This window comes from Lucilia cuprina, chromosome 4, assembly GCF_022045245.1.
Source record: "Lucilia cuprina isolate Lc7/37 chromosome 4, ASM2204524v1, whole genome shotgun sequence".
In the NCBI taxonomy this organism is placed as follows: Eukaryota; Metazoa; Arthropoda; class Insecta; order Diptera; family Calliphoridae; genus Lucilia; species Lucilia cuprina.
In genome coordinates this window covers 5,579,822-5,606,380 of record NC_060952.1, presented here as the reverse complement: position 1 = coordinate 5,606,380, position 26,559 = coordinate 5,579,822, and the positions used below count along the sequence as shown (strand labels likewise).

Sequence of the window (26,559 nt, the reverse complement as noted above, 5' to 3'; positions counted from 1 at the left end):
TTTGAAATGCTTATTACTTTATTTTTATAAAAAAAAATCCCATGATATTTTTGTCTAAATCCAATAACCGTGTTTCACGATTCTTGTCTTAAAAAAGGACTCATTAAATTGATCTCTAGCAAAAGAACAGGGGTTTTTACCTTGAACCATTTCTATTGATTTATTATTCACTGCTAATATTAAAATTCAACAGATAATACTTTAACAGTAAAACTAATAACATTTTTGAAACAACTGTTATTAAAAGTAAATAAACACAGAGTTGCATTCTAACTGAAAACCAACAAAATAAAAAAATAAGACATTTAAATAGAGAGAGAAAAAACAAAACGACGTAATGAAAACAAAATCAACAAAAAAACGGAACATTTAACATTACAAAGAGAGCGGGAGAGTACTAGAATGGTACCAAAAATTGCCCGTTGTGTGCAAAGAAAACACAAACACACACACACTGTTAAACAAAAAGAAAAAAATACATTTCCGTGCTCAAAGTATCTTTGATGCGAATTTAAATTGTGGACTCGCCGTCATTTATAAATTGCTCGTCGTCGAATGAAATACGTTAAAACGGCAAATTAAGAAAAAAAAAGATAGAAGCAAATTAATAAAGTAACAAACTAAAGAAAATAAAACAATAATATTATATTAATTACTATTAAAACATAATATAAAAAAGAAAAGTGAACTTTTACAAAAAAATTATTATTGATAAAACAACTTATATTTTCTACTAGAATTTATACAAATTGTTATATTACAACAATTAATTAAAGACTAAAAAAGTGCCTTTTTTAAGGAAAAAAAAAGAGTGACGAATTATAAAACTAATTAAAGGTTTCATTTATGTAAATAATTAAAAAAATAAATATAAAAATTAATTTATTTTAAATTGCTAAACAACACAATACAAATACTAAAACGTAACAACAACAATAATACATAAACCTATTAAACAAAAAAAACATTTTAAGCCACGCATTATAAAATAGTTTTCAATTAAAATACAACAAAAGCAGCAAAGCTCCCTCTTTACGCTTTAAAAAAAAACAACAACAAATTGAAGAAATCTTTTTATGATTTATTAAATATCATTGATAATATTAAAGAAGAAATTGCTGCTGCTAAAGAAAGAAAGTGATTTTATTTATTTTCATTTGTTTAAAATCAAAATCACCAACAAGTGTTTAAGTTGCTGCTTTTTTTTTGAAAACTCCAAAGAGAAAAAAACACCAAAAAAGAATTTTGTAAAAAAATTTAAAAAAATATATTTTTTGTGGTTGATTAACTCAAGTGATTTCTTTGGCTTTTTTTAAATTTTTTGAAAAAAAAATTTATTTAACTAAAACTTACGTAGTACGACATACTTATTTACCTACATACAAATAAAACAACAAAAACAAACTGTTAAAAAAAATAAAATTTATGTGAGTGTGTTTGTATGTATACGTGAGGGATTCGTGTGTGATTCAACAAAACAACGCAACAAAAATAAAGCAAAATAACAACAACAACAACAAAATAAACTAAAATACAAAACAAAATAAAAGAAAAATAAAACACAACAACAACAACCAAAAACAAATACAAAATAAAATTATACAAGCAGCCAAGTAAGCAAACAAAAACAGTGTGCCCAACAGAAAAACATACATACACACACACACACCAACCATCACACGTTAAACAGAGAACGCGCGCTGCTGTGTCATTAAATAGCAAACGGTACCAACACACCACCACCAATCAATGAGAGTGAGTGTGACAGCGCTAGCGTGAGTCATAATATCAACACATATAAAGTGAAATGAAAATGCGGATAAAGAGAGAATCACCGTGTCTATTGCTTAGATTTATGCCAATCACCAAAGTCGGTAAGTTGTTAGTTTTTGTTTTCTTTTCTGTTTTAACCTGAAATTTTTTTTTGTTAAATTTTCCTTGATAATTTCTAATGCAAAAATATGACAGAAAAATTGTTTATTTAAATTTCCTAGTTCCTACTTTGATAATAATAAAAAAACGATCTTATTTAATTATCAGTTGTTGACTTTCTCTCGCTCTCTGATTGTCAGGAAGAGAATTAACAAGACATTACAAAATAAATTCTTGTCATAACTATTTCACTAAAATTAGTTTCTAATTAGAAATAAATATTAATTATATGATTTCTTTAAAAAGTCTTATTGGAATTGAAAACTAGACTAGAACCTCTAGATATCCATGACAAACTTTCGATTACTGTTGGTTTTATTACTAATTGATTTCCTCTTGAAATACCTATGTATGAACACTTTGATTCCCAAAAGCTTTAAATAGTAGGTAGTAATGGAAATGTCCGGAATTTATATGAAATATTTCTTAACCTTCTGCCTCAGTAGAACTAACAAAAACCTTCTAAGTCGAGAAAGTCAGTTTAAGTTTTCAACTTCCTCATAACTTTCGAAAGGATCGATGGATGTGTAACATATTTGCACATTGTATAAGTGGAAGCAATTACGTCACAACAAGCTCTGTAAAAGAACTCCACATCGATAAGTTAAGAGTTTCCTTAAATTCGGTTCATTTAAACATTTACCAATAGAAAGATATCTAAATATTTTACATGTAATGAGATGGTTCTTGAGAAGTTTTAATGTTTAGATTGTCATATCTTAAGATATCTAGAATCTAGAACGAAAATCCGCAAAATTGTATCGCATTTAGCTTGTCTGATCCAATTTTATTTCGGATTTCATGTGTTTAACTTTCTAAATTCCCTTATGTTCCCACGATCCTCTTTTAGCTTTTCAAATTTCTTTCTGAGCAGTACTTAAGATATGACAAGTAAGAACGAAAACTCCGCAAAATTGAATCGCATTTAGCTTGTCTGATCGCATTTTTTCATGTTCCCACAATCAAATATACATCAAATCCAAAGAAATACACCTAGGCCTCTATCGGGCCTGTTGTCCTTACCCACAGTCTCAGGTGGGAATCGAACCCACCACCTTCGGTCTACCAGACTAGAACACTAAACACTAACCTACCGGAGGCCACGAGAACTCCGCAAAATATTGTTGCTGTTAGCAACAATATTTTGCGGAGTTTTGTGAAAGAAATGAATCATCCTTCTATTACCAATTATTCAACTGAAATAGATTCCGTAGAGGCATTTTGATATTTCCGAAAATCAAAGGCCCATGGTATTCGAAATTCGATATTTTAAAACATTTAAGACTTGATTTAAGTGATAGAGGTTTTCGATTGCACGAATAAATAATGCTCTTCGAAACTATGGATTGGATTTCTCAACAGAACAATTTCTAGCTTCTTTTGGAGTGCACAGCTTAGATACAACTTCTGCATTCAAGTTGTTCAACTTGTTAACTATCATTAGATTAAAAGTTCAGCTTCGTAGCTGACAAAACTATTTCACCTTTCTGAATGAGCCCTGAGAAGGTTTTAAAAGAAATCGATATATAACAAAGTGGCCCAAAAATTCGATCACTTTACAATGGAATATTCCAAAACTTGGTGAACTTCAGCAACTAGGAATTTCAATTTCTTTGGATTTGGACAACAATCTGAAAACTAAAAATTCAATTATTCCATGACACCTGAGAATAAAGTATAACTGCTTCTGAACGAAAACCATGTTTTTAAATATTTTAAAGTTGCCTTGCTACCGTTACACACAAAACTTATAAAAGCAACAGCTAACGAGTTCGATTCTATCAACAACAAAAATCGAACTACATTTACTTACACTTAAAGGTTGTTTACATGAAACCAGTATCTCATGACAACAGAGAAAGAAAGAAAAAAACTAACAATAAATATAAACACACATAAGATGACAATTGAATGATTAAAACGGAATGAATGATTGAATGTGATGTGTACGACATTAGAGGAGAGTAGGTACTTGAAAATTAAAAAGCAATGGGGGTGCCCTTATTAAAATGCCACCACTGTAAACTCGTACTAATCAGACAAACCAAGACATTAAGTGGTAAAATATCTACATGTGTTAGCTGTAGTTAGTACCCAGCAGTTCGACGGGACAGTCTCGAACTGACCATTTAACCTACCACTTGTGGAGGGCCCTAGCCATCTGACTACCCAGGTGACCAACCAAGGGTACATTCGAGACGAATGACCCAAAACATACGAATTACGATCATCCAGTTGGTTAACTATTAGTAGAAATTACTGTCTTTCCTATGCATTGACTCTTTGTCGAACTGCTGGGTAGTGCCTTTTATGGGGGCCACAATTACAAATAAATAAATGAATGACATTATTGCGTCTTTAATTAGCGATAGCAGCTACTGTGAATGAATTGTAATGGAAAGGAATGAGTAGTAGTGCATCATCATCATCATGAACATCTTACGCAGTTCCCTAAGTTTTTACACACATTCTCTAATGATTACTCATTTTTTTCTGTTGTTGATTACACTGTCTGACCGACTGGGATGAAGGAATTGTTTGTTAATCGTGTTATTTGAAGATATTATTGATGTTGTTGTTGATGATGATGACGACAATAACGATCGAGGTTTGTCATCGTTGTTTCGTGAAACGTGTAGAAAGAAACTACAAATACGAATTTCTTTAGAACATTTAACAACAAATTGTATTTATTATTCAGTATTTCAGGTTCAAGCTACCTGTGTGTAAATTAATTCTTTTTTTTTTTAATTTTATTTATTTATTTTTTTGTTAAAATATTTCACAAAATATACGTAAAACAAAACTGGAACTAGTAAAAGTAAAAAAAAGATTACTCACAGCTTATTTTAAAATCAACAACACGGTTTTGTTAATTTATTTATTTATAATGAATGTTGTTTTCTTTTTTTTTTGTATGCGAGTTTTTTTGTTTAAACTTAAAGAATTATTATTTATACTCAACTCTCTTTTTAAATATTTTTTTTTTTAACTTTTGTGTTTAGTTCTTCTTTTTGTTGTCTAAATAATGTTTATTCATTAAAAACAAAAAAAAGAGCTGGAAGGAAATTTTCTAAACATTTCGTGAGTCATTCCTCTAGACGCTGTAGACGTTTTTTTCGTTAAGTATGAGTAAATTTTATTTCTTTTAGACGTTTTGTTAAAACGTCTGTTGCACGTTTCGTCTTAATCTAAATATAATAAAAATATACAAGAAGCACGATTTAAAATAAGAAACTCTAAACCATTTTTTTTATGTTCTCGTGTTTTATGCTTTCCTGGCTTGCCAAGTGACTAAGCAGTGTTTTTATTGCTATTTTTTCTACTTTCAAGTAGACAACACTGCTTTGAAACGACCTTTCGAGTACGAGTTCGAGTTTTTTTGTTTTGTGCGGTTGTTGTTTTTGTATTTATTTCTTGTTATTTGTTATTATTTCTACTTTGTAACTGGTATTCTCTGGTCTCTGGCATAGAGAGAAAATAACAAAGCAAACAAAAAACAAGAAATAACATACTTGTACTTCGTCATACAACAACTTGCATGCAGTGGGTACGTACGTACAAACGTACTTAAAAAAATATTTACCTCCTTCTTCTCCTCTGCTTCATAACCAATTTTTCTTAAAATATTTTATTTTTATATATATTTTTATACATTTTATATATAATTTAACACGAAATTGTTGATAGTTTTGCTATTGTTGTTGTTGCTGCTAATGTTTGAAGTTATTTTTTATACTTGAGTATGTATTGCAGCGTATTCATATTTATTGAAATGTTGAACTTCTTTTTATCAAAAGAAAAAAATATCAACGTAAAGTAAAATGACAAAATTTAAAGAAACCATTCAACAAGTAATTAGTACAAGTACGTTTGAGAAAACGGGTCTTCGCTTGATAGAGTTACCAGGTTTTAAGGTATATACATATTCGAAAAAAGACTAATTTCCGTTGCTAACTTCCTGATCAATGGAGTCTACGATCAATGAATGTATAAGGAGTGTTAAAATGTCGATATTCGATCAAGAAAGATTTGCCTGCAAGATTAATTGTAACTCCCTGGAAATGAATTAACTTTAAATCAGCGTTGTATAATGATCGTCAATAGATCAATTTGCAGTAACCTAGTCTGCTAGAATTTTATTATGGGATTGTTTATGAGATCACCACAATTTCACTTTCAAACTTCCCTAACTTCCTACGAATAATGAATGTATAGTGATCGTTGAGATCATAGTTTCACATTCTATCGATCTCCTTGTGGAGAGATCGATATTCGCATCAACTTTAACAACATACGAATGTAACTCCTCTTGATACCGATCAATTTTAGATCAATGTTTTGTCATAAGATCACCATAATACCACTTTTTGACAACCCCCAAGTCTACTATCAATGAATGTGTAAGGATCGTTGAGACATAGAGAATCTCTTCAACTTAAGCAACATCAAAATTCAACTCTCATGGATACCGATCAACTTTAGATGGATATATTGTTTAAGAGAACGACATAGTTTGACATTCGAACTCAATGATCTCTACGATCAATAAATGTGTAAGTACGTTGAGAGATCGATATTCGCTTCAAGTTAAACAACATACGAATGACACCAATCTGGATACCGATCAATCATCAATCATCACGATCAATGAATCTTTTAGAATCGTTGGGAACAAGGTAATGTAACTGCCATAGATCGTTATAAGATCAACTTAAACCACATATGATTGTAACTACTCTGGATATCGATCAACTTTAGATTCAAAAAATTGTTAAAGAGATTTTAACTTCCTGATCCTTTCAATCAAGTGAATCGACCTAAATAACTTAAACATTTTCTAACAATATACACATGTTAAGAATTCGTTTCTTTTTTTTCAATGCACAAAACTTTTTTTATATTAAACTTAATAATAACCTTAAACCCTGATAATTTTGTTTACCTTCAATTTATTATCACCATCAGTTTATTGTTTATAATGTATATATGTATAATTATATGTACTAATTAGCAAAATGATGACTAATATTTGGTGGGTAAACAGACGTATTAAAGGATTTTTTTTTTATTATTTACATTTAAACGCATATTTTTTTATAGCAGTAAACAGTAAATAATTAATTGCCTTCAAGTGCATTTTTGTTACTAACAGCTGATTCTTGTTTATATTTACATTAAATCTGAAAAATGAGTAATGTTATTAAACGTTTTTGAACAGCTGTTAAATGAATCAATCGGTGTGCATTTTTATAAATATTTTTTAAATCATATTAATTTTGTTTTTAAACTTTCTTTTTTTTGTAGAATACAATAACAGAAGATCCAAAGATAACCTGGATACCACTTGTGAAGAAGAAGAAACTAACTCCTCGTCTACAAGGGCTCCCCTGACGAGGAGTTGTAGTAGTCCCGCTGTTTATGGTAAGTTTTATTGACAAATTTTGTTTTTCTTCATTAAATAGTTAATAGGAAAGTTTTGTAGACTGATTTAAAGCCATGACTACAGACTATAAACTGATCTAAAGTCAGGACTACAGATTGATGTTTAGTCTAGACTAAAGTCAAATCTTGACAATAGGCTTATCTTTAGTATAGATTCTGCAGTGGTCTATAGTCATGACTATATACTGATTTTAAGTCAAGACTATGGAGTGATTATTGGTCCAGACTAAAGACGGATCAGTCAAGTCTTAAAACTGATCTTTAGTAAAGACTCAAGTCAAGACTATAAACTGATCTAAAGTCAGGACTTTAGAGTGATGTATAGTCTTGACTAAATTCAGATTTTAACTATAGGCTTATCTTTAGTATAGACTCTATAGTGATCTATAGTCATGACTATATACTGATTTTAAGTCAAGACTATGGAGTGATATTTAGTCCAGACTAAAGACAGATCAGTCAAGACTTAAGGCTGATCTTTAGTCGAGACTATATACTGATCTAAAGTCAATATTATATACTAAACTAAAGTCAAAACTGTGAAGTGATCTTTAGTCCAGACTAATGATCTACAGTCATGACTATAAACTGATCTTAAATCAAGACTATGGAGAGATCTATTGTCCAGACTAGAGACTAAATATTAAAATGAATTGTTTTTTAGATTGAACTATATAGTCAAGATTATAGACTGATTTGTAGCCAAGACTAAAGACCAATCTATAGACAAGACTATATATATATAGTCAAGACTATGGAGTAATCGCTAGTCCAGACTAAAGACTCTATAGTGATCTATTATCGAGACTGTATACTATTCTAAAGTCAATACTATTGTCCATACTAAAGACTAACAGAGTTGTTGATAGTTTATTGTACAAATTTTGTAATGAAAATCGGCATAATAATCCTTAAATAAACAATTTATATCTTTATGAATACAAGGGTAAAAACTTATATTATTAAAAAAATAAAAAAACAAATGGAATTGTTTACATTATTAGCAAAAGAAATTGTTTTGAAATGTTTATATTACATGTACTTACACTTCGCTATTTTATAGTATTAGTTTAGAAGCGGAAAATTTTATTTCTATAGAGAAACAGCAAAACAAAAAAATGTATTTAAATTTACAATATTGTTGTTAATTTTAAACAATTTACATATAAAAAAGTAGACGTCATTAGTATAGTTTATTTTACGTTTGTCTAAATAACTTGTAAGAATATAATTGGGTGCTGATATTTATTTAATTTTTATAGTGTTTTCAACACGTGCTTTTTCTCTCTCTAAGATGCTATTCATATTTCTAGAATTTTATTTTTGTTTAAGTCCAAAACACCAAAGAAAAATTCTAGGGATTTTTGTTGAAATAAGTAATTAATTATTTTTAGTTAATTGCAAAATAATGCTGACTGGTAACTAGCTACTTGGCCATGATGTTGTTAATGAATCAATTATTAATAATATTTTCGCTATGATTTAATAATAAAATAAATATAAATTATTTTGCTCTTTACGTAGAAAAATTTATAATATCTAAAGAGGGGAACTTTTTCTTCTTTTTTTTTTTTTGTTGTCAATCATTTGAATAGATTTATTTATTATAAAGAAAATTCCATTTAAGAAAATACTTATTATCTCTGAGGATAAATTTTTACAAAATTTCCTTAAATGGCATTTTCGCCCTTAACTCGTGAAAATTTATTTTTATTAATAACATTGAAATAAATATTTTTTAAAAAAATATTAGTTTTTTGCCCTGGCCAAAGTCAAAAAAAAAGAACCAAAATCTTTTCTATATGTATATTGGCCTTACTGTGTCTACGATGATGGATTTTGTTGGCCTTAATTTTCTCAATACTCGTGGCGTGTTAAATAACGTCACTGGGTTGAAATCATGAATCATGGGCTGCCTTAAGACATTTATTTAAATAGTATTTAACAAAATTTTCCAAAAAAAAACAAATAAATATAATCCCAAATGAAAACATACATAAGAACAAATATATAGAAGATTTAAAAATATATTTTGTCAAATATTTTTGACAAAAAAAAAGAAACAAATTTGCCAATAATAAAAAAATTCTTAATTTTAGAACATGTTAAGTCTTTAATTTATGGTTTTACGTATTTAAAATATTAAAAATTTCGAAAAGGGGGCCTCCGTGATTTTCGGAATTTATAAAAATTTCAGCAGAAAACTAGATTAATATTGATAGTCAATGTTAGTCACGACTAGACAATAGATCAATCTATAGTCTAGACTATAGATCAGTCTACAGTCTGAACTATAGATCAGTCTGTAGTCTGTTCTATAGATCAGTCTATAGCCTGGACTATAGATCAGTCTATAGTCTGGACAATAGATCAGTCTATAGTCTGGACTATAGATCAGTCTATAGTCTGGACTATAGATCAGTCTATAGTCTGGACTATAGATCAGTCTATAGTCTGGACTATAGATCAGTCTATAGACTGGACTATAGATCAGTCTATAGTCTGGACTATAGATCAGTTTATAGTCTGGACTATAGATCAATCTATAGTCTGGACTAAAGATCAGTCTATAGTCTCGACTATAGATCAGTGTATAGTCTGGACTGTAGATCAGTCTATAGTCTGGACTATAGATCAGTCTATAGTCTGGACTATAGATCTGTGTATAGTCTGGACTATAGATCAGTCTATAGTCTGGACTATAGATCTGTGTATAGTCTGGACTATAGATCAGTCTATAGTCTGGACTATAGATCAGTCTATAGTCTGGACTTTAGATCAGTCTATAGTCTGGTCTATAGATCAGTCTATAGTCTGGTCTATAGATCAGTCTATAGTGTGGACTATAGATCAGTCTATAGTTTGGACTATAGATCAGTTTATAGTGTGGACTATAGATCAGTCTATAGTCTGGACTATAGATCAGTCTATAGTCTAGACTATAGATCAGTCTATAGTCTGGACTATAGATCAATCTATAGTCTGGACTAAAGATCAGTCTATAGTCTGGACTCTAGATCAGTCTATAGTCTGGACTCTAGAATGATCTGTAGTCCGTACTTTAAACTGATATATAGCCTAGGCTATTGACCGATCTATAAACTAGTCTGTAGTCTAAACTATAGACTGATCGCAAGAGCAGATCATAGTCCAGACTATAGAATGATCTATAGCCTAGATTATAGAAGATCAATTTATAGAACGGGCTATAGAGCAGACAATAGTCTGGACTATATATCAATCAATAGTCTGTGTATAAGCTAAACTGATCCATAGTCTACAGAATGATCTAACTTAAAATCAAAGGTTTTTAATAAAAAATCTAAGATAAATAATCAACATAAAGAACAATTTAGTCACAATTTTAGAATATGACTAACAGAGTTTAATGGTCATTTAGAAATAAATAAAACGCATTAATTGAACTCAAAATCTTTGTGAGTCATGAATGGAGGGCAAAGGAAAGGGATATTATCGAAAAGAACATACATGAATTATAACACTTGAAATTTACAATTCATTGTCTGAAACTTATTACAAAATTTTACGATTAAAATTATATATAAGTTAAAAAAGAATAAAAAACTTGTTTAGTTGTTTAATAAGTCTTATTAAATGTTTTATAAATTATATATATTTATATGATAATACTATTTATTGATTGAGGTAATAAGAACGTTTTTGCTACAGGAAAGGTATTAATAAAAAAAAGTACTTGATAATACACGTTTTATTTCTATACTGTTATGTTTTTTTTTGTTGTTCTTTCATTCGCCAACCAACTATAATAGCAACTTCAACTATAATAAATTTATAAATTACGCTACTTGAACATTGAAGTTCTTTAAATCACAAAGAAATACATGAGTCATAACAATTTCGAAACAAATTAAAATAAAACATTGTCGTTGACGACGACGACAAACGTTTTGTTTATTAGTTTTTTCGTCTTTTTAAAAATAATAAAAAAATGAGGTTAGGTGTCAGAAAATTTTGTCCATATTACTGTTATATATAGAAATATTCATCCTGTAGTTTTGAAAAATTAAAAATGACTAATAAATTTGTTTTAAAGTTTTACCAGATCATGTGAAACTATAGATAGAATTTTATTGAGTTTTTATTTTTTGCGGTAATTGTTTAGCTTATTGATTGATAAATAATTTACCCTATAATTTATATTTACAATTTACAATACTTTAGTTCTACGTAAACAATTTAGTTGTGTATATATAAAAATACGCATAGAAAAACTATAAACTATTGCTTCATTATTGTTTACATGTGGTGTTTTGTTATTTTTTTTTCTGTTTCTATACTTTGCCGAATGACTCATACTTTGGGGTATATTCTACTATAGCAGAGTATCTTTAAAATCATACAATATAAATTGTTTATATAGTAGATGAAAAAAAAAAACATAATTACCAAGTAGAAACTATGAACAGAAATAATAAAAAAACAACGCACAGATACACACCACCAACCAATTCAAGCCAAACCGACTAACCAACCAACCATCCATCCATCCACATCTATTCAATTCATTCATCCCCGCCATTTACCACAAAATGCTAAAAAAACACACACTCTCTTTATGATGTTTTTATTAAAATATATAAAATAGAAAAAAAAAAAATAACACATTATAATGATGATGAAAAAATGAAATCAAGCGATAAAATCTATACTAATTTTAGCCTAAAACGTCATTTCTTTTTATATAAATCGATTTATGTATATTCAAATAAAAGGTGTGCAAAATATAATTCTTGAAATGTGTTTAATCAAAATTATATATTCAACATACCACAATGTAAAAAAAAACCTATACTGATAACCCTAACAAACCGCAAACCCTAAATAAGTTAGTAGGGGAATTTGTAAGAAAAGTTGTCTATAGTTGGTAAAGCACTAGCTAAGTAACTAGTGAAAAGTAGACCAAACGTAAGCAAATTTTTAATGTCTTTTAAAAAACCAATAAAGTTTTATTTCAATTCTATAAAAATCTCTCAACCAAATGTTTAATTTTCTCTCTTTTAAAGAAAGAAACCCAAAAAAACAAAACATTAGAGAGAATCATTTGATTTGAGGCAAAATTTAGCAAACTAAATATTAAGCAGTAATTATTATATTTAAATTTTTGAAAATAACAATAATATTTTCTATTATATAAACAAATATTTTACACTTTTACCTAAAAATAAACTTTTCGCTACAAAAACAAAATTTATAAGTAAAACCAAACAAAACTTGTCTGTATATTTTCTTTTGCTAAAAATATCTCGTTTGCATTATTTTAATTTAAAATATTTCAAAATAATAAACATCTTTTGTCTTTCAAAATTGAAAAAAAGAAATATTTTGTGTAATATAAAAATGTGTCTATAAATTTCTTATTGTTGTTGTTGCTGTTGTTTATTTTTAGATATCGAAACACATCCCGCCTCACCAGTTTTCCCGCACTTATTATTGGGCAATGGCCGCGATGCTGATGATCCAAGTAGTGTGGGAGCTAATTGTGTTTTAAATGTTACCTGCCAAGCACCGAACACAAATCAAATGTCGGGCCTTAAATATATGCAAATACCTGCCAGTGATACACCTCATCAAAATATAAAACAATATTTTCAGGAAGCCTACGATTTTATAGGTAAGTGGAGAATTGGGGATATATTTTAGAATACTTTAAGGGTGGGCAATCAATTTGTTTTCTATTTCATTATTAGTTGACTTTTAGTTTAGTTTTAGTTTAGATCTAGTTCAGTTCTTGTTTAGTTCTATTTTAGATCTAGTTCAGTTCTAGTTTAGTTATAGTTCAATTCCAGTGCAGTTCTAGTTCAATTCTAGTTCAGTTCTAGTTCAGTTCTAGTTCAGTTCTAGTTCAGTTCTATTTAAATTCTAGTTCAGTTCTAGTTCAGTTCTAGTTCAGTTCTAGTTCAGTTCTAGTTCAGTTCTAGTTCAGTTCTAGTTCAGTTCTAGTTCAGTTCTAGTTCAGTTCTAGTTCAGTTCTAGTTCAGTTCTAGTTCAGTTCTAGTTCAGTTCTAGTTCAGTTCTAGTTCAGTTCTAGTTCAGTTCTAGTTCAGTTCTAGTTCAGTTCTAGTTCAGTTCTAGTTCAGTTCTAGTTCAGTTCTAGTTCAGTTCTAGTTCAGTTCTAGTTCAGTTCTAGTTCAGTTCTAATTCAGTTCTAGTTCAGTTCTAGTTTAATTTTACATCCATTTTCTATTTAAATTTATCGTTTTTAGTTTAAAACTATTTAAAACAAAGTTTATTGTCTTCGTTTTTTAAAATAAGTCTTTATTATTTTATCATTAAAATGCTGGTTTAAAATTTTTGTTCTAGTTTTCTTTTTTTATTATTATTCTCCATAAAGATATTTTTATCTATTTTTTTTTAATCATACTTTGTACTAGAGTTTTCTGTATTAAAGTTAAAGTTGTTGTTGTTTTCGTTTTTACTTTATAATCACTATACAAAAAAATATGTACTTCGATAAACTAAGACTTTATGAGACGGCATGGCGGCATTTTACCCCATACTCCATACATACATATGTTGCATACAAAAATAACAACAAAACAAAAGCCAACCATCAGCAACGTTTTTTTAAAAAGAAATCCAAAACAAAATATAAAAAACACACCACTAAACTTCCTTCCTTTTCATTAAAAATCCACCACTGCAAAAAGAAAAAAAAAAAATTCAACCATTGTGGGGATACAAAAAAAAAGTAAACAAAACATACACATACAGTTAGACAAAACCTGGTAACGGTAATACTTTAGGGTAAACACGTAGAAAAACAAAAATAGTACTTGTGTTTACACCCTCTTTCCTGTTTTTGACAGCTCTCCCCCATTTATGATTAACTGTGTGTTCGATAGCATATAGTACAAATGAGAAAATCCTTTTTAATACACACACACATATTGGTAAATTAAGGAGAGTTTAAGTCTTAATTTACCTATTTCCATTGCATTTTCACTCTCTTTTTTACTAAAGAATTGCTACTTTTAAAACGCTGAAATAAAAAGAAAATACATAGACACCCCCTCTCAAAAATAACACGCGCATCCCGTATTCTCGAACAACTTACGTCACGTGCACTTTCGACCTCGTTCCCAATGAGGCATGCTAAAATACGAGTGTAATAAAATAATGAAATGTTTTCTGTGTTGTAAGTAATAGAAGCAGCAGCAACAGAAGCAGCAAAAACTTTTTACACCGGTGCTGCTACTAATGTTTATGATGACGTTGTTTGGCTGACTTTCAACGATGACTCATCGTTTGGCTATACAAACACATACTCATACCAAACAATAAAAAAAAAAATTCCTTCCGTGAATCTTTTTTCTGAAGTTTCCAGTGTCTGATATTGTTTATTTTCGTTATATTTTCTCGTCTTCTTCTCCTCTCGAACCATCTCGTTTATTCTTTCGTTTTACATTTTGTTCAATTTCCTCCTGCCCTTATCACCACCCCTTCTGTCTGTGTACGCTGGGTTTTTAATGTATTTACATCGGTTTAGGCCGGGTTTCTTACTCCTCAGTTAAACTAGGCTTAACTTGCTGTTAGATTAAACTCGGAACAAATTTAGGCGGACTTTAACCGATGATTGTGTTTTTCAGTTTTAGATTTAAGCTCAGTTAACTTTGTTAGTAATGCCAAGTTTTCACTCAAAAACATAAACAATGAACAGCTGTTTTTTGCAAACAATACTTTTGTAAAATGCAAAAATTTTGGAAAAATGTTAAATAAACATTTAAAACAATAATAAATAAAACAAAACAAATCAGAAAATTGCAATTTACTTAAAATATTAAGTTTTTGTTCTTCCGAAGTCATTGTTTTATTGTTTTTGTTAATTGTGTTTTCTCACTTATAACTTGAGTTTAATTGACCAATTACACTCAGTTAAACTAAGATAATGAATAACTTTACTGATAACTGAAAAACACGAAACATATTTTAAACCAGATTTAACCAAAGAATGAAGATTATCTTTTTCAGAAAAACTCGCCCTTAGTGTTATTGGCAACATGTGGGCTCTATACAATTTTGTGAGTGAACGACCAGTCGTCTGCTCGTTTTTACTACATATACCCCACAAAATTTATTGATTTTCACTATTTTTAGTATTTAAATATAGTGAAGAAACATATAGGCTGAAAAAAGCAACAATAAACAGTTGAACAAAAAAAAAAAACTAATTGTTTGTTTTATATAAGGCGCAATTTGTACAAATTGGCTATATGTAATTTAGACGATTTTTAAAACAATTCTTGGAATGGTTCTATTTGTAGTTCTGTTTTTTCGTAAATTAATTTGTAAAGTTCAGTTTGTTCTTTAGATATAGAACTATAGAATGATTTTTCTTCTGGAAATAGGAAAACAATCTTTTCGAAATTAAACCGCTCAAAATTTTGAAAGTAGAATTACAATTTAGTTAAAAAACACTTTGATTAAGAGCCATAAGCTTCCTAATCTTTCACCAATTGATTATAGTCAGATTCAATTGCTGACATGGGTTTGATTACTGAAGAATCTTCACCAATAACTAAAGCAGCGCTTAGTTGTGCTAGGTCTTAGTCTTCATAGGACTACTGCTTTATTGCTGGAAGAATCTTTCTAAAACTAAGAAAACATTTCGCTCATTCCTTGCAACAAACTGAGAAGATAGATGCTGACTCTACAGTACCATAACACACTACCGATAATCGAAGATCATTTGAGGGTTCAAGTTATGCCATCAGCTCATGCATCTGTTATTGAACTATTATCATTCCCTTTCCATGATTTCAGTTAGCACATGATCTTGAAACTTGTAACATAAACAATACAATACAGGAAGATTATGAGGCAAAAAACTTCGCCAAGTTTGGATCCACTTTAGATGTCCTGAAACGGAATGGACACAAAAAATACAGTTGCGGACTCTATAGTACCATAACAAACCACCGATAACCGAAGATCATATCGGGGGTTAAAGTTATGCTATCAGCACATGAATCTGTCACTGAACAACATTCCCTTTGCATGATTTCGGTTTCAACTTTACCAATTTTATATCCCCCCTTAGAAAATGTTGTGGAACGGAATAGAAAATAGATAGGATATCTTTCTAACTCTAAAAGATACTATAATCATTCGGAAGATATAGATTGAAATCAAATTAGTAACATTACTGCTAACCCAATATAGTTAAATCAGAACTTTAACTAGAATCTGGCAATCTTGTAAAAACGTTATCTATCACAGCTAGGAAGTCAATAACATTACAAAAATATAAATGATCACATAGACTTAAGTCATCATTTATTTTATTCCACTCATGTGTTAAGGTGTTAATTATTTTTTCCTATACAACCTATTATGAGCTACTAAATGGTTGGTAAATAAAGCAAAACATCCTGTTCCACCTCGTTATAAAAAACATTTTCTCTTTAGCACCCTGTATTTTTAATGTTCTTTGCTTTTATTGCTGGCCAAACTCTCGAGGGCTTTTAGTAACAAACAGCTTTTTTTAAAAGTCATCATTTTTGCTTACATACAACTTTTTTTTGTTTTTGGTGGATGATATCTGTGTATATGTGTGATTTTATATTATTTATTTATTAAAATAACAATTCGCACACGGCACGAATGTTATTATTAATAATCTTTGTTACTCGACAATTCAGCTAGAGTAATTCATTCGTCAATAAGGCTAAATGCTTTTTTGTTTTTCCTCACACTCCCCCAGACAAGTACAATTGAACCACCTCTGATATAATAGATTAAGAAGAAATGTGCCAGATTGTTGACTTCGAATAGAAAAGAGGAAGAGGAAAACTTCTGATCTGATGCTTTAGTATGACTTCTAGGATGACAAAGTAACCATAGACTTCCCGTCTATCGTATAATTTTGAGAGAATTTTGTTCGCTAAGTTAAACATGAGAGGCTACAGTCTGGTAAATGACGTTTTTAACTCCTTACTATTATTAATGTTTATTATCCATCTGGCATCCCTTTTAAGCTAATGATCATAATTCTGTATAAACAAAAAAACAATTCAAGTGTACTCTCTTCAATAGTATTATTATTATTATTATTTTTCATTTTATTATTGTATTTGCTTCATAAACAAACTATACAACTACAGACAAACATGCACACGCATATGGTAGCACAATATTTCTATACGCCTCTTACTCCCCCCTCCCACTTTTGCCATCCACATTTCATTCAACAAAAACAAAAAAATAAAAATAAAGAAATAGAAGAAGCAGTAAATGACGATGTTCGTTCATACACCATACATATTCGGTGGGAACGACGTTTTCGTGTTACGACCACAAAAACAAAAGCAACAACAAGAACATCATCATCATTATGAATGATGATTCATAATTTTCATTTGTTCATTCGTGTTTTCGTACATTCGTTCGTCCATTCATTCGTTGTTTTTTTTTTTTTTTGTTTTGTTTACTTATTTTCATACTACACAGCACAACACAATTTACATACACATTTTTGTATGTTTTGAAAACACCTCATTTACTTTACTTTTCTGTTGTTGTTGTTGTTGCTGTTGTTTCGTTGCGCATGTTTGTTCCATTAATAACTTATAGCTAAAACTAACGATTCAATAATAATAATAATATTTACTTATAATAATTATTATTATGAAAATTAGAAATCTATAAAGGTATTGATATCAAGAATTTGTTGTCTGTTGTATGTATATTTAATTAAATTTATTAAATGAATTTAATATTTTTTTTTTCGTTAACTAAACTAGTAAATTATGTTGTACACTCTAAATATGCAAAGAATGCAAATAGTATTGAATTATTAAATATATTCACAATTAATTATTCTATACGTTTATTGAAATTGTATAAATATTGACATTTTTGTTTTAAATTAAAAAAACAAATGGTATGATGACAAAATTTAATCTACATACATTCATACTTTTGTATGCAAATTAGTTGTTAAAACATTTCTTATTTTGTGCTAATTCATTGTTTAAATCTAGATTTTTGAAAAATTCTTTTTTTAAGAATCTTGTCGTTGTACGAATACTGCAGTTACCGATGTAATCTAGATATTATTCTTCTTTCGCACCTTAAGTTTTAATTACTAGCAAAACGACATTCCTGTGGTAACTAGTGAATCCTTGAATTAGAAACTCCTCCAGTTTAACATTCTTAACATGTAATGTTAATGCTCGAGCTGGATCCGAGCCTTTTTGTATGTATGTGTACGCTACTGGTATCTCTCTAAACCCGGGATATCTGATAGCAGTGGATTATAAACTCTTCCAGTTTAAGATCTCACTTGAAATCTATATATTGGTAGAATGCAAAAGCAAGGTCGTTAGATTTCTTCCAGACTTATCTTCAAATGCTCGAGCTGGATCCGAGCCTGATTTTATGTATGTGTATGCTGCTAGTATCTCTCTAAACCCGGGATATCAGATAGCAGTGGATTATAAACTCCTCCAGTTTAAGATCCCACTTGAAATCTATATATTGGTAGAATGCAAAAGTAAGGTCGTTATATTTGACCTCGAGCTCGAGCATTTGGAGATAGGTCTGGAAGACTATCTCCAAATGCTCGAGCGGGTTCGAGCCTGATTTTATGTATGTGTATGCTGCTAGTATCTCTCTTGGAATTTTCAAGATAATTTGATACTCATACTCTTTTGATAATGGTTGAAAACGATCCATTATTTTGCCTAGACCCTCATAAAACATAGACACAAATGATCGAGCGGGTTCGAGCCTGATTTTATGTATGTGTATGCTGCTAGTATCTCTCTTGGAATTTTCAAGATAATTTGATACTCATACTCTATTGATAATGGTTGAAAACGATCCATTATTTCGCCTAGACCCTCATAAAACATAGACACTAGTGTAGGGTATCATATAATCGCTTATACATTAATACTTGTTTACTTTTCAAATTAATCAAAAAAAATGTTACACTTAGTTTTTAGTTTAAAAACTAGTTAGCACAATAACTTATCGCCATAACTTTGATATATGTTTCTTACAAACAAAATTTTGTTCTTTCTAACCACAATATCCTTTGCGAAACTTGCTATCATTTAAAAAACATTTCATTGGTTTTAAAAATTCTTTAAATTACAACCGCAACATCCTTGTTTTTTTCTTATCATAGTTTAAAATTTTAAAAACCACAAAATTTGTTTGTATAAAAAAAATTCAAATAAAATAAGTGTTTAATTTAAACAACTCTGAAGGGCTTAAATAGTTTATTAAACATTTTTCTTTAAAAATTTATCTTAATATTTATAAAAATAATTATTACTTCATAAAAAAATGTTTTCATAAACAATTGATTAATATTTGTTTATAAATATTTTATACTTAATAAAACTGGCAATTGCTGGAACAAGGGGGGGGGATGGTTTTATTAGTATATATAATTATAATTTAAAGTTTTTTCTCTCTATTTTATTCCTATTAAGTACCATGTATTGGCTACTTTCGAAAAATAACGCGTTTTATTATTATTCACAAGTTGAAGGTCGTTAATACAAATTTTTTTGCGCATATTTTATAATTTACTGTTTTTTTTTTTTTTGTATGAACTCTGTTTCTATATTTACGTAAAAGCACACAAAACAAAATAAAACCCGAAACAAATTGTTATATATTTTATTGTAATATACAATATATATATATTTCGATATCTTATATTCAAAAAGTGCTAACTCAAGATTAAGGCGAAAGTGAGTTTTTGATTGCAGATGTTTGCTTAATATAGTCCAAATAGCTCCATGTATTTAAATTATTTTCCTATCTCAATAGGGACGAAGCCTTTTAAAATGGTTTAGATCGGTCCATTATTTCACATAGCCTCCATACAACTGAACCCCCGAATAGGGCTTGTAAACCTTGTAATCAAACTACAGGTCGCAATTTTGAAAATAATTCAATGAAATTTGCCACATGATCTTCTATGATACCGTAGACGAAGCCTATTGAAAATGGTTAAGATCGGTCCATAATATCTTAATAATGCTACTGCTATGTATACATGATTGTTAGATCTTACAACGTTGGCAGTAAAATGTGTAGAAAATGTCTAATAACAGTGTAAACTTACAAATTTTGGCTTTTAATTTTATCAGTAATGCTTTTTTTGACAAATTATAAGTTCAGAAGATTGTTCGACATTTTCTGAACATTTTACTGACAACCTTGTAAGATCTGACAACCGTGTATCATGGCTTTATCTTATAGTCAATATAGATGTCAATATCAACATCTTGGATACCTAAAGTATCCATTTAAAACTTTTAGCGAAATGGACAATGAGCAGTTTCTTTTTTAGTTCTCCTAAAAAAGAGTTAACACTTTTTGAATATAAAGTCTCGATATTAAGCAAAATAAAATATTATTTTTGTTGGCATTAATGTTATATTATTGTATGAGTCATATTTTTTGTGTATGAAAATAAAATATTTCTTGTCTCATCAAACAAAAACAAGCCAAAATGAAACATCAACATCCACACCAACCAACCAACCATCCTGTGACCAACACAGCCAGTCAGGCTATTTTTAAACAAACAAGAACACTTTTTACACACCAACAAACGCCATGCAAATGCTTTGGCCATTTGGCGGTTTATTTTGTTTATGAGTAAGAGAATGAGTGAGTGGCTGGTTGGTTGGCTGACGGGCAGGCTGATGGCTTTTTGTGTCGTCACTCTTAAACATCAACGTTATTATTTGGCACCTGCTTCGTTTATATTCTTATACAAATATATGAATTCTTTTTGTCTTCTTTCAAAAAAAAAAAAAGAAAATATGTTCATCCCACCAATACTATGTAGTATGTTTAAATGTATGCATTGTTTATTTAGGAATTTTTTTCTTTTTATTGTAAAGAATAAAAAAATAACAAAACATTTTACCAGACATGAAATCACGTCTTGGCGCTTTAATTGTTGTTGTTTGTTTGTTTTTTACTCAGTCAATTATAGTTCCTGCTTGTTTTGTTTACAAAGTTGTCATCCCCTCCCTCTTTCCACACGTTGGTTTACAAAAATGCAAAAAACGGAGACACAGAAAGAGTCGTACGTAATATGACTCATTTGTTCTGTAACAGTTTTTTTGTGTTATTTTCAGAAAAGTAGGGTGAAAACTATTAACACAATTAATCTAAATCGAATTAAAAAGATTTTATTTCTAATTTATTAAATTTAAAGAATAAAGATGATACTTATAGTATATGTCTTTACTAAGCCGAGACACATTAAAGTCATCACACTAACATATTTCATCACTGTTAAAAGAGGTGAATTTCAATTCTAAAGAGTTGCCATACGGCTAAACTTTGAACGTGTTGGAAAGTTCTCTGATATAAACGGATCAAAGAGACAAAATCAAACAGAATTATGAAAAAACTGAATCCTTAATTTTAGTTTCATAAATATATACAATTATGACAACATTCTAAAGGAATCGAAGAACAAATTACTCAATAACATTACAAACAAAAAAAACAACAATATAGATTAATCATAAATAGCATTTTTAACAAATTCAAAGTTAATTGAAATTAAAATTGTAATTATTTTGAAATTGACTCATTTTGCAAATATGTATTTCAAAATTTACAAAGTTCATTGAGCATGAGTAACAACCAACAAATGAATGAATCAATTGTCTGAATCTATGGTCGTCGGTACATACTTTAGAGTTCCTCCAACTATAAAAGCGAAACATCAAAACAGCTACCTAATTAAACTACCTTAATACGTGGGAACAAATTCACAAACACAATAAACGTTAACTTTTTTTTAAATAAATTGCTCATTAATATTTGGTATCATTGGAAAGGTTATTACTCGTATTCGTAATTTATATACATATGATTAAAATATTTATAAACAATCGGCAAGAAAAAAATTAATTTGAAATTAGTCATTTGTATGCGAAAAAATTCAAATTGTACATATTTCGAAGAAATGAATACAGATGAGAAAGAAATTTTAATGATTTGTTATCGACAACTTTGGGAAACTCTTTTCCGGGTAATTTGAAAGTAAATACAAAATTTGTTCTGGGAAGATTACTAAGTGAGATGAATGAGATGATAATAATAAAATCAGTTTTATTTTTAACAGAAAATATGATTAATAACTTTTAACAATAAAACATTTTACTATAAAAATATTTAAAAACTAAAAAACTTTGCTGTTTATTACTTAACATAAATATTATTAAATTTTTATAAATATCATTAAACTTTTAAAAACAATTGTTCAATTCACAATCAATGTCGTTTCGTTGTATGTCATAAAAATGTTTCAAATAATTTGTTTTCAAAACAAAACAAATCAATTATACAAAAATTACGACATACTACGATACAACCGTACAACACCGATTGTGAAATGGACAAATATTTCTTTCTTATCATCATTAAATTTTAATTTTTTTTACAATTCACACCATTTAGATATTGTCTCAAACCACAAGGCTAAATAAATTTATTTTGATATAAAACATAAATTAATTGGGGAAAAAACAAAATTGTCACAATGTAATTGTTATCACAATATTTTTTCATTTAAACTGATTATAATAATCTTGAGTAGATATTTAAATACTTTAACTAGTATTGAAACAATATAGATTAATTATTTTATTTATTGCATTTAAACAATATTAATAAGGAATTATTCCTCAGTTTCAGAGTTGTATTTGGTAAAAAACACAATTATATAACAATTTCATTTAAAAGCATAAAGCTTTTAAACTTAATACTTTGATTTTGCTCCTAACAATTTTTTTATACTATAAAGTCAATTTTTTTTTTAAATATTTACATCACCCATTATTTTTATAATAATTCTATAAGGGTTTATTCTTGTACTTATGCTTGTTTATAAATATTTTGATTATCTTTACTGTTAAGTCGAGTACAGAGGCTATTATAAATATGGCCTTTTTCTGTGCTCTTAACTGATAAGATTACGGACAAATTTAATGAATGACAACATTCTTATTAAACTATATATAAATATATACATATGTATATATATTTTTTTTTAATATTTCACATACTCCTATATACATTTAGCGAATTTAAAAAACCCAATTACTCACACTGACATCACACAAACACAGCTATAAAATCCAACGTAAAATTTCTACAAACAATTATAAATCAAAATCTCACATTTTTTTTGTTAAATGATGATATGACAAAAAATTTAGTAATAAAGTTAATATAAAAATTTTGCAATATTTTTAATGTTCAAGTGATGTGAGAACCAGCAAAAAATTTTTAAGGTTTGAAAACTGTACAGTACTGTACAGGAAACACTAGAAAATATCAATATGGTAACACTGACATTACCAGACATAATCACAGGTTTATTGTTAAATCAGTTTAACAAAACACTTTAAAATTTAATCTCAAATTTTAAAGTTTTCTATCAGACGGTTATTAAACTTAGAAAAATAATCAATAAGTTTTTGTTGTGACTCATAATAGAATTGTTTTATTGTCACACTTAAGATATCATATTTGCTAGATAATATTTTTTAGGTTTTTGACATTTAACCTTCACTTTTTGCAATTGTATTTGATAACTATTGCCCTTAAAAATATTGTAGCATCTGGCAACATTTCTGCTAATAGTTTAAGTGGCAAATACATAATAAATAAATATAAATATTTAATACTCTTAGAAATAAAGCATCATTTAGAAGTGAGATAACTTAAGTGGTATGTTTTATAAGTACTTGAGACATTGTTAATGAATATTTTTGCTTAGAAATACAATACATTGATATTTAATTGAAAAAATACTATATGGAGGTTAATACTATATATTTTCAATATCTGATTAATATTTATCGTAAAAATATATGATTAGTTTTAAACGATAACCAGAGGTGGAGGAAATGAGGGTAAATAGTCATAAGTTGATAAATACTAGTGCCTATTCTAGGTTACGAATAAAATTTATAATTATTTATTGGGAACAAAAATCTTGATTGCCTCTGGGTATTTGTTGGGAACATGTTTGTAGGTGTAAGATTTTAGATGTGATTCATGTTTATATTTATTGGGAACAAAAATCTTGATTCACTTTTAATTTGTTTAATTAAAAACAATTGTGATTAATTTATTTTTTCTTTTTACTTCTATTTACAGAGGATGCCCGTAAAACCGGTTCCCGGGTGTTACTCCATTGTCATGCGGGTATTTCCCGCAGTGCCACCATTGCCATTGCCTATGTTATGCGCTATAAATCTCTGTCGCTGCTCGAAGCCTATAAACTAGTTAAATTAGCACGTCCCATTATCTCGCCCAATCTTAACTTTATGGGTCAGTTGCTGGAACTGGAACAAAGTTTACGTTCAAGCGGCATTTTAGAGCCACTTACACCCAACTCAGCACCTTTACCCACAACAAACTTATCTAGTCAAATTGATAATAATGCCGAAATGGCTGATGAAGATATAGCCGACGAAGACGACGATGTGGCCACTAGCAGTAATAATAATAATAGTACAAGAAAATGTCAAAGTCAAAACATTGAAATGGATGAATGCGATAGTGGTCATAGTAGCGGAGCCAGTAGTAATTGTTCATCACGTTTAACCTCACCACCGGTAACACCTGAAGATGAAACTCCCTGCTCTTCAAATACAGCGACATCTTCCTCCTGTCTTTCGCCCGCCTCAACTTCATCTTCAAATTCTTTGCTAAATGCCAGTCGACCTACACGTTTTAAACGAAATTCACCCGCCAAACTGAGGCTTAATTTACAATCTACCTACGCTCCCATACCCAAGTCGTTATCCTGTATCTCTATACAAAATGCCGGCATTAGTCCTATTTGCAAAGATGCACCCACAACACCAAACTGTGATTTGGCCATGAGCAGTAGTACAAGTGATTGAAATAATTAAAAATTCATTTAAAACAACATATTTACACATTCAAAAAGAAAAGCACTTAGAAAAATTACTTGTTTTTTTATTTAGAAAACACGCACTGACAGAAAACAACAAAGCTGTGAAATAAGAAACGCAAAAAAGTAAATGAAATGTACTTTAAAAAAGAATTATTTCAATTGTATACAACAAATATGCTTAAGCAGTTTAAGAATTGTAAGGAAATAGTAAAATAAATACTTATTTATGTTTATGCTATATAGTTAGAGTTTTCATTTGAATGTGGTAATATTATTATGATTTCTTTAAAGATTTCTTTTTCTAAACTGAATTAAATCTAAAACAAGTTGGCCGTTTACTCTACTAGTCAGATTTAATAGGAAAAAATCAAAAACGATTTAAGAAAAATTATACAAATCTGACAAGTATTGGAATAAAGCTAATATCTTGCTTTTTCAATAACCAGGAGTTAAAGGGGTATGCTAAGAGACACCCTTGCTGTACAAGCTTAATGCTTTTTTAGTTTGATCTCAATCAAGCAGATAGATATGTGAGATTTTGATTTAATTCAAAATAATATCTGCTGTAAACTTGATTGCAATATAAAATGTGTCAGTAACCCCACCTGCAATATATTTCTTAACAAAAATTAAGGTTGTAACCTTTCTTTACATATGTATCTACCTATAGACAAAACTGTTTTAAGTTTTAATAGATTTTGTGGTTCAAAACATTTGCCATGATTTTTATACATTTTAAAAATAGTAACTTAAGTCTTTAGAGGGGCTTTGTTTACTATTTTTATAGCAAAAAATCATGCAACATACCAAAAAACAATTTCAAACTTCAGCCCTCTCCTTTTACCCTAACCCCAACAAACATCACACATTAATTAAACAAAATTTTCAACAAAAAAAACTTTAGCAGAAAATCCTAAAAAACAAAGTTAGAAGATGATAAAGTTTAACATCATCATTTATCGCTTATTTATTCAAATATTTGTAGTTTTTAATTAATTATAATTTAAAATGTATCTTAACTATTTATAAAAAAAACCAACAAAACATGTACATTAATTTGTTTAAAATTTTACTATTATTCTAAACAAAATGTAAACAATTATACAAGTTGTATTGACTAAATTTTTCTTTTCAATACAAAATTAAAGAAAACTTGCAACAATGTTTTAGTTAAATGAATATAAAACACGTATTTGAACTCAAAACAATTTACTAGACGATCA

General features: G+C 28.9%; 1 protein-coding gene across 1 annotated transcript; it reads left to right on the top strand.

Annotated features, from left to right (window-relative positions):
• Positions 1–868: 868 nt before the first annotated feature.
• Positions 869–26,559, top strand: LOC111676066 (dual specificity protein phosphatase 10). Its single transcript, XM_023436950.2, has 4 exons — positions 869–1,874; positions 7,240–7,356; positions 12,806–13,030; positions 24,571–26,559. The coding sequence occupies exons 1-4, from the start codon at positions 1,808–1,810 to the stop codon at positions 25,320–25,322; spliced, it is 1,161 nt and encodes a 386-aa protein (XP_023292718.2). The 5' UTR covers positions 869–1,807; the 3' UTR covers positions 25,323–26,559.

Bases quoted from the DNA above. Each gene is read 5' to 3' on its own strand.
- LOC111676066 (XM_023436950.2), top strand. From the start codon at position 1,808: ATGAAAATGCGGATAAAGAGAGAATCACCGTGTCTATTGCTTAGATTT. The intron at 1,875-7,239 runs GTAAGTTGTTAG...TTTTTTTTGTAG, and splicing joins TATGCCAATCACCAAAGTCG to AATACAATAACAGAAGATCC. The intron at 13,031-24,570 runs GTAAGTGGAGAA...TTCTATTTACAG, and splicing joins GGAAGCCTACGATTTTATAG to AGGATGCCCGTAAAACCGGT.